Here is a 9,580-nt window from a genome sequence, read left to right on the forward strand (position 1 = left end):
CCGGAGGCCAACTGGGTGAGAATCTGACTACGAAGCTTGAGGTCCCGGGTTCGATTCCCAGCCGGGGCAGATATTTGTATGAATAATCGTATGTTTGTTCTTGGGTCTTAGATGTTTAATGTATTTAAGTATGTATTTTTCTATATAAGTATGTTTATCCGTTGCCTAGTATCCATAGTAACAAGCTTTGCTTAGTTTGGGACTAGGTCAATTGGTGTCAAGTGTCCCTTGATATTTATTTATTTATTTTATCTTTCAAAGCTTTAACACACCTGCGTGCCTAATATTAAGTGTACAGTCAAACACCCTGAGACCCATTCTCAGTAAGATCCAATGCATCTATGATGCTTCGTACATGTCTGTCATGTCGAGTCGACAAGAATTGACCAGCTGATCCAGTCATGCAGATGGACTGGGGCTCATTCTACATTGTCTCTTTCCATATTGTTATCGTATTGTCTACGTGGTTGCAGCTCTTATTGACTTGACAGTAAAGGCGATCGAGTCGAAAACAATTCGATTGCAATAGGTATAAACAAAACCAAATTAGAATGAGTGAGACCCCTGGACTCTCGGACATATGGACTATCCGACATTAGGGCATTATAACCTTTGAACTTTTTGACAATGGACAATGTGACACCTGGACTCTCGGACATATGGACTATCCGACATTAAGGCATTATAACCTTCGGACTTTTTGACCATGGACAATGTGACACCTGGACTTTCTGACATTTGGACATGTATGCCCCTAAATGAGTCCCTAACTTTTTTTGTGCGGGAAATGTCCCAGAGACTACCTGTTAGTCTGGGATGCGTGACGGGATAATAAGTTGTGCACTTACATTGCGAGGCTGTGGAAATTTCCTATGTGAATTTAAATCACACCCAGCCCACCCCTCGCCCCACTTCTTATAGGTTTCCCTGTACTTAATATTTAATATTTAAAACTACTTTTTGTATCATCATCATCATCTCGAGCCTCTCTCAACCAATTTGGTGTAGGCCTCCTTCAGCTATTTCCACGTCGCTCTATTCTGAGCCGTCTGCATCCAGTTACTGCCCGCAACTCTCCCGATGTCATCCCTCCAACGCATCTGAGGTCTTCCAATCGGTCTTTACTTACTTTACTTACGGTACTTTTTGTTTATTATAAGCAAAGTAGGTCATTTCCGAGATAATGCGATGGACAATATTTGCATATTTTCTCCAAATGTCTTTATTTTAAAATTGTAAAAAAAACATGAATAAATAGTTTTTAATGGTATTCATGTAAAGTTTATTACCTTTTTAATGTAATGAATTTGTATTATTGCTTTTATTTCTTACTTGTATAGAATCAATATTGTATTCTTTAGTCTCACAGTACTGTTATGTTATGATATATATTGAGATAAATAAATAAATATATATTTAAGATTCTCACAGTGACCCCTTTCATTTGTTGTGTAAAGCGGCAATTACACTGCGTCGTTCACCTAATGCGGTCGCCGAATTTGTTTCAAACTACTTCGGCGAACGAACGTCGTCTTTACATTCTCCTGCGGCTTCAGTCTACTGCGGCGGCCATATTAAGGCGGTGGCAGCTGTCGCTCGCCGAATGCGGCCGACTACCGTGTTCTTTCCACGTTCTTCACATTTTTGCGGTCGCCGCATGCCGCATGCGCAGTAGACGGACAGACTAATGTAAAGTCGACGTTCGTTCGCCGAAGTAGTATAGTTTGAAACATATTAGGTGAACGACGCAGTGCAATGAGGGCTATCGTTTTTTGTCTCACTAGATGGCGCACTGTTGCGTGAGGTTTTTAAGTATGGTTTTGAAAGTCTGATATTATGGGCGTGAAAACAAAGTTTAGATTAAAATCATATTTAATACACCTTAAAACCGTACCATATAAATATCGAGCATGCCACAGTGTTGCATAGTCCCTGTTTTGTGCGGAAAAAAGGGAGGACAAAGGTTTCCGAAAGACAAAACTGTCTCAAAACACAGACATTCATTGCCCCGAACGCATATTTGCCATAATTAATTCCAGATATTGCAAAATATTCATAAAATATATTCTAATTATAAATTAACCCGCGTAGCTCACCCAAAAAACTATGAGATTTGACATTTCGGAGACCTCACGCTACACTAGCGCCTCTAGCGGCGAATTCATTCGCGATAGCCCTCATTGCCGCTTCACACGACATAAGTTTGAATTTTTTATTCTACTTCACCACCAAAAGTGACCCCTGGCTACGCTTGAAATTAATTTATTAATGCTCCACGTTCGTTTTTCCTTGAATCACCGACTTACTTAGCTATGTGTAAAAGATCAGTGAAATTAAACACCTACTATGAAACACAAACTTATTAATTTATATGCTAAGTTTATTGTAATTACCAATATATTTTATATTGAAAAAGTTACTTTCTGCCAAGTTTCTTGCGGCGCATTCTTCTTGGCAATGATGGTGTTTTCGGAAGCGCTGGTAGTTTAAAAAAGTGACATGCCAAAGAGCCCTCTGTGGCCTACTTGGGTGGTTAAGAAAAAAGTGTATCCTTTCTTTTTTTTTAAATTTTGAAAAAAATATGTTTTTTCCTGTTTATAAAAAAATAAAACGTTTATTCTGTGTGTTTAAACGTCTGTTCTGCCGCAAAGCGCTCTTTTACACATGTCTCTTTTAATACCAGCGCTTCCGGAAAATATTTGGTATAGAAGAGCTAAACTCTACCTTTGGGCATCTTTTTGGAACTGTTTTTTAACCACATTTTGCGGACGAGTGAAGTCTTTTTAATACGATTTTACTACTTACTTTTTTATACTTACTATATTTAACATAATTCGACATAATCATAAATTTCGTTTTGAAAAAAAAAATTTTGCCAAGTTTCTTGCGGCGTTATTCTTGGCAATGCAGGTTTTCCGAAGTCACTGGTATTATCTAAAAGAGAGTAAGAGAGCGTTTTACGACCCACTTATAAGTTATGTACATACGTTTTGATTTTTTGAATAATTTCTAGGATTTTACATGAACAAGAAAAAAACATTCTAATGCATGACTTTATTTCAATAAACTATTTGCATAGTTTATTTATTTTAGGGAGACCAAACAAGTGTATACAATATGTACTTATAAAATAGATACATTCTTAAATTCACTTACTCCCTAACGAGCCCCCACTAAGAAATATGGTATAAGTGATTTATGTAGACTTACACTATACACTGCGTTACATTCAAGATTTCATAAATTTTGTTTTACTAATAATTTTAATTTAATTTTGTTTATTTTTTAATTTTATTTTGTTTAGTTCACCCACAACCTAATCTAGCTTAGAGAGTAGACTCGCTTAAGCCTTGCATTGGTTACAGAGACCCGCTGGGTAGGGGGCGACGCAGCCCTTGGGGCAGATGGGGCAGTTGGCCACGAACTGGCGGGGGTATTCACACTCGGCGTCGTTCTTCCAGTAGGAGGGCTTCGCGCTCTGAGGGAACAAGGTAAATATTTATTGAATCATGCGTTACTTTGCGGAGGTCCATATCAATGAACTAAAATAATTTCCAGAGGCGTCTTTACCTATAGTGCAGGGTGTGCGTTGCACACGGGCGCAGCGGTGTTAGGGGCGCCGGCCGCGGCATTTTGTCACACTTTGTACCTATTCCATTTTGACCGTGCGCTTCCTAGATGGCGCTAAAATAATAATTGCACACGGGCGCTCCGCGTTACATAGGCTAAAGACCCCTCTTCACCCATGACCTTATGTTAGCTAAGTTTATGCAAGATATGTGTGTTCATGCAGTTCCTCCACCACCACACTTGGAGTTACTTATCTTGAGTTAGAAATCTAGTGGAATTGCTCACATAGCAAAATATAAGATTTTTTTTCTTAAATAACTATGGGTTTCGAAACAAATGCAATAAAGTAACTTAAAATAAAAAAAATACTTTTAGGTGTGTGAGGTTTTGAGTATATTGGTTAACGCCTTTTATTTTTACAAGTAAAGCTAATAAAGGCACGTTAATGTTAATATACTTAGCGGCTCAAAATTTAGCCCACTCTACATACAAAATAACCTATTTCTGCATGCTTTTGATTTGAGGGTCAGATTTTTTGCTGCTCAATATGGTTAAATAATTTAAGTTTAAGCTTACCTTGATGAACCTAGCCATGGAGCACTGGGCGAGGTCGTAGGTCGGGCAGTTAGTCTCGGTACCCAGGTTGGGCAGGTTACCGCCCAAGCACTCAGCCTAGAAGGATAAAGAAAAGTTCAAAAAAAACATGTTGATATTTTAACATTTTAAACTTTCGTGATTCTCACTCATAGTCAAAATACCACAAACGGGACTTATCACGCTATTATTGCACAAGTAATATTTACCTCGACGTTTCGGCAACGTTACAGTTGCCGTGGTCACGAGTAGACTGAAGTGTGAGGTGTCAAGTCTGCCTAGCAGCGCGAGTTCTTCGAACTACCCGCACTTGATCACTAATAGTGCCGGCACTCGTATCACGAACTACCCGCACTTGGTCTCTTTTTATTAGTCACCCTATCACACCGACACACATCACTAACAACGTCCGATCGTCCCTCCGAACATTCATCCCGTCCCGACGCTGACACTTATTAATAACAGGATTCCACGAAGATGAAAGCTTATACCCATCGTCCCGGTTGAAATTCTTATGGTTTTTTTATTTCAACCGCTTCAAGTACCATTCTTGAGTAAAATGGTCGATTCCCAGCGCTGGTCTCTTTTTCTGGTTTTTCTGTGCATCCTTGTCTCAGTTTGTATTTTCGACAAGTTCTACCTATTAGTCATGACGTCACGTTTAGACTGGACATATGATCATTTTTCTTTAATTTTATGTTGTAATTTGTATGTTTTTTATTTGTTTGTAATTATTTAGTTTATGTTCTTTAAAAAAATGTCTTTCTGCCTAGTTTTTTGCGGCCCATTCTTAGCAATGATGGACTTCCCGAAAGCGCCGGTAATTTAAAAAAAATCACGTAAAACGTTTTGATTTTTCTCATAATAAAATTGGGCAACGTACCTTTACAACAACTACTGCGTCAGCCCACAAAGGGTACTCCATGGCGACCTCGTCGAAATAAGCAGAGATCTTGGAGTAGTCGATCACTTTTTCTTCATTCATCCATCCCATCTTCTTGAATACGCAGTCGTTGTTCACGCACTAGGAAAGAGAGGAGAAATAATTTAGTGCTTAAAACAAGTGCCAGTCGGACTCGCGCATCGAGGGTTTCGTTCAAAGGAGGTTTCAGAGGGTAAGTGTATATACGCAATCCCATAAATTTCAGTCCAAAAAGTATGTGATTGCGAATACTTACTGTTACAATGAAGGAAAACGACGACATTTCAGCTTGAGATGATATATTAGAATATATTAAGTATTACAAGCAAGTTGGGATTATTTTAGGTTACGGGACGAGCCCACTGCGTACGTTTACCCAAAGTGACTCTAAAGAGTTTATGTATTTACCTCAGACGGGTCGCTGCTGCACTGGTCGGCGATCTCCTTCTTGATAACCTTGGGGGCGTCGATGCATTTCAGGATCTGAGAAATTATACACATTTATTTATTTGTCTTTTTTAATACATTGTGTCTTAAGGGCGGTAAATAAGAAATTACGAACGAGAGTCTATTAGAACCCCGAAGTCAAAGACTGAGGGATTTAGTGAGTTGATGTTCGTAATTCCAGTACCTATCGCCCGTGAGATATACCTACCTACAATGGTTTTAATCACATTTGGAAGTAAAATTGTATATTTGTAAGTTCAGCAGCAGTCGCAACAACTCATATCATAGGTCCTTAGGTGTTATATTTATCCAAAAAAGGTTCCTTTATTCAGGGGGTAGCAACCAAGTTAGCTGCGTGTTAAGACACTTAAGACACTACGAGTCGCTCGTCTTGCGCTCGCTTCGCGAGATGATCACCTTTTACGTTCGCGTACTCGTACTGACGTATTTTTTGTATTAGGTATTACTTACGAGGTATTAATCAATCGATTATGCACAGATGACAATGTAATGCTAAACTACTTACCGCCCACGGGAATTCTCCGCATTTGAACGGCACGGGGTCGGCCTGGATCAGCTGTAACATAATGTTGCATCATGGACTGCAAACTCATAAAGCGCCTAGGGATATTTTTTAGAATACATGATGAAAAATAACATTTTATAATTTCATTTCTTAACTTTACCCACCTCGAACAAATAAATTGAATGCCTCGATTTAACATCTTGCAATATTTGCCGGAAAGATAAAAGGCAACATCTGCAGAAGATAGGTTTATTAAAAACTCAAGATTGTTTAATTTAAAATGTAAAAAAATGCTTTTCATTATTCATTAAAATAGATAGGTAAGATATGACATTTTTATGCAATTATAACTTAATTATTTATGTAAACAGAAATAATCTCTGCGTGGTAAAATCAGTTTCAAAGAAATGTCTTGTTTTAGGTACCTATGTATGTAGTTTTTTTTAGATTAAAACTATTTAAAAAAAACCTGAGCTGACTAGGAACCTTAAGAGCAGTTTTGCACTACGTCCTATTCGAATCCGATCCGAATTCGTGAAAATAATAATAATATATGTAATACAATTATATATATGAAAAAATATACCAATATATGACCTAGCTCCAAACTAAGCAAAAGCTTGTACTATTGGTGCTAGACAACGGTACGAGGAACAAAGGGAAGACATACATATATAGATAAATATACAAAAAATATATAAGATACGGTCCGGGTAGTCGTAGAACTATTTGAATGGCAATTTGCACCTTTGGCCTCATCTGCGTTACATCAGGTGAGATAGGGGTCAATCGCGGTCTGTTTTATGTAAAAAAACAAGCCAAGAGCGTGTCGTACACGCCCAAAATAGGGTTCCGTAGCCATTACGAAAATATTAAGTATAATTTTTCTAAGGATTTCGTATTTTATACGGAATATTCCAAGTTTAGCTATATTTTATACCTTAGGCTGCTATTTACTCTTAAACTACTAATAATTCTGAAGCAAACTTAACCGTTGTAGTTTTCTTTGAAAGTTTGATATACTTATTAAATATAATGACCCGGATAACTCACGTCTTAAATCGAGTTTAGCTCGACATGTTTCGGGCTAATCCGTAGCCCTTAAGGGCTACGGATTAGCCCGAAACATGTCGAGCTAAACTCGATTTAAGACGTGAGTTATCCGGGTCATTATATTTAATATGAGTGAGTCTCACGGTAGTTTCATGTTTGATATACTTACTACCATTCTGAATTTTTTCAAATTTTTCCACTCACTAATTTAGATTTTAGAGGGGGGGGGGGACGCTCGATTTTAATGAAAATTTGCACTTTAAAGTTGAATATTTCGCTAACCACTCGCTGATTCGAAAAATCGTCTTAGCAAACCCCTAACGGTCTCGTAAAAGACCTATCTAACGATACCCCACACTATAGGGTTGGATGAGAAAAAAAATCACCCTTACTTTACGTATATGGAAGGTAATTTATCCTAAAAAAAAAAAACGTTTTTATTTTTTATTATACCATTTTGTTGGCATAGTTTACATATATATCCGTGCAAAATTACAGCTTTCTAGCATTGATATTCCCTGAGCAAAGCCGCGGACGGACGGACAGACAGACAGACAGACGGACATGGCGAAACTATAAGGGTTCCGTTTTTGCCATTTTGGCTCCGGAACCCTAAAAAACGATTCCCGTCATCCGGTTTCGCCACACAAATAGTACAAATACACACCATACTAAAGTAGTACTATGATCCGTGTTTTCACAGATTCGGATATGTGTAGTGCGAAATCGCTGTAAAGCTCAGACCCTACTACGAAGTGCAAAATTCGAACTTCTCGTATCGTACCGTCCCGCTGTCGCTTATATTATTTAACACGAGTGTGAGAGGGATGGACAATGCGAACTTCGAATTTCGAATTTCGTAGTAGCCCCCCTGTTTAGACCTGGCCCTTTACCTACTACGAAGTGCAAAATTCGAACTTCGTATCCTGCCGTTCCGCTTCTGCTAATGTTATTTGATACGAGAGTGAGAGGAACGGTAGGATATGAACTTCGATTTTCGAATTTCATAGTAGCCCCCCTGCATGGAATATTCTGCAAATTGTATTACATTGCTGCGCGCATCGAACCACTTCGCTTTACGGCTTCGCAGTGTAATGTTACTTGCATGATTTTTCTTGTAGGTCTATACTGAGCCTTAGGGTTGCAAACGAACGAGTTCAAATTTTTGTGTAAAATAGCTTTTATCTAATAAACAGCTGTTTATTAGATGCAGCTTGCTGCGTATCTAAACAAATCTCTTCGAAACTGATTTTGCAAATAAGAGGGCAGATATTACCTATTTCTGTATTAATATAGTTTATTTTTAATTTAATTGGATCAAAATATACAGAATGATTCAGGAAATGTGAGCAGGATCAGCCGTAGAGGATTCAGATTGGTTTTTGGAATCTTTTTGTCTTTTTTTATTTCAAATTCCAAATTTTTGTTACTTTTACGGTCATCCCGTAAAACCCATATCGAATCTATATTCGGTAGAGGATTCAGTTAGTTAAGGCTTCTATATCGTACCAGTATTAGTGAGTAACGATTTATTTTTTTAAAATGATGCAAACAAAAAGTATTTAATTATTTTCTCAGTGAATGGTCTTCTAGAATTAAAAGTATGATTGTGAACGATCCATTATCAATTATTGATGGCGTAGGGTTGGTCCTGCTCACGTCTCTCGAATCATCCTATAGGTATATTAAAGTTTAAAAAATCGCAAAAATCCTTTAAGTTTAATTTTAACAATGATGATCATCAAGTCACCAAACGCCATCAAACGTAGCAGTTTGGCGAGAATATATAATGTGTAGTACCTAAGTTGTATTTTGAATATATAAATAAAAAAAAGTCGCTTACCACCGCGCAGAAGGTAACAAAAGCGATAAGTTTGAACATTTTGCAGGTTTTGATTTTGCGGCTCTGTCTCACGGAATGACCCAGCGTCGCTTGCAGTTTGGGTTTATATAGGCATTAGAATGTCTGGCTGATTTATGAAGTTCAAATTGATAAGAAAATGCAGTGATTTAAATTAGTGACGAATGATTATGTATTAAATAGTAGTTGCATGTGGAAAGTTACACAAAGTAATAGTTAATAGGGAATATTCCACAAAGCTCTGCCTCTGCGCATGAGCGCATCAGAATTAGAATTAGAATTTATTTATTTGTCAAAACATAGGTTTATACAGGTCATCAGCCTCATGCCATGAGGCGACACTAGCACAAACCTTAAACAAACCGTCATGACAAAGTCAGGTTCTCTTTATAGTTTAACGCCATGACGGATCGTGACATATATAGTACCATAGTACCTAACAAAATAAAGGTGCGACCAAACCGCTGCTGCTTAAAAAACGGTGACGGTACGGAACCGCAGTGACGCATCGTATGCGCACCGTTTTTTAGGCTTCCGGAGCCAAAATGGCAAAAACGGAACCCTTATAGTTTCGCCATGTCTGTCTGTCTGTCTGTCTGTCCGTCCG

The 9,580-nt window shown here is 38.0% G+C and overlaps 1 protein-coding gene across 1 annotated transcript; it reads right to left on the reverse strand.

Moving 5' to 3' along the window:
• Positions 1-3,039: 3,039 nt before the first annotated feature.
• LOC141436252 (uncharacterized) lies at positions 3,040-9,064 on the reverse strand. The gene is made up of 6 exons (XM_074099153.1): positions 8,956-9,064; positions 6,060-6,110; positions 5,495-5,569; positions 5,048-5,188; positions 4,147-4,242; positions 3,040-3,478 (listed from the first exon to the last, which is right to left on the reverse strand). Exons 1-6 carry the CDS (start codon positions 8,992-8,994, stop codon positions 3,344-3,346), a joined length of 537 nt encoding a protein of 178 aa, XP_073955254.1. The 5' UTR covers positions 8,995-9,064; the 3' UTR covers positions 3,040-3,343.
• Between the last annotated feature and the right edge of the window lie 516 nt (positions 9,065-9,580).

The sequence above is a fragment of the Choristoneura fumiferana genome, chromosome 16 (assembly GCF_025370935.1).
Source record: "Choristoneura fumiferana chromosome 16, NRCan_CFum_1, whole genome shotgun sequence".
Lineage (NCBI taxonomy): Eukaryota > Metazoa > Arthropoda > Insecta > Lepidoptera > Tortricidae > Choristoneura > Choristoneura fumiferana.

What these genes read in the sequence shown, in the direction of transcription:
- LOC141436252 (XM_074099153.1), bottom strand. Translation starts at nt 8,994, where the DNA reads ATGTTCAAACTTATCGCTTTTGTTACCTTCTGCGCGGTG. An exon ending in GCAGCAGCGACCCGTCTGAG is followed by an intron (nt 5,189 to 5,494) that starts GTAAATACATAA and finishes TCTCTTTCCTAG; the next exon opens with TGCGTGAACAACGACTGCGT. An exon ending in ACGCAGTAGTTGTTGTAAAG is followed by an intron (nt 4,243 to 5,047) that starts GTACGTTGCCCA and finishes TTATCCTTCTAG; the next exon opens with GCTGAGTGCTTGGGCGGTAA.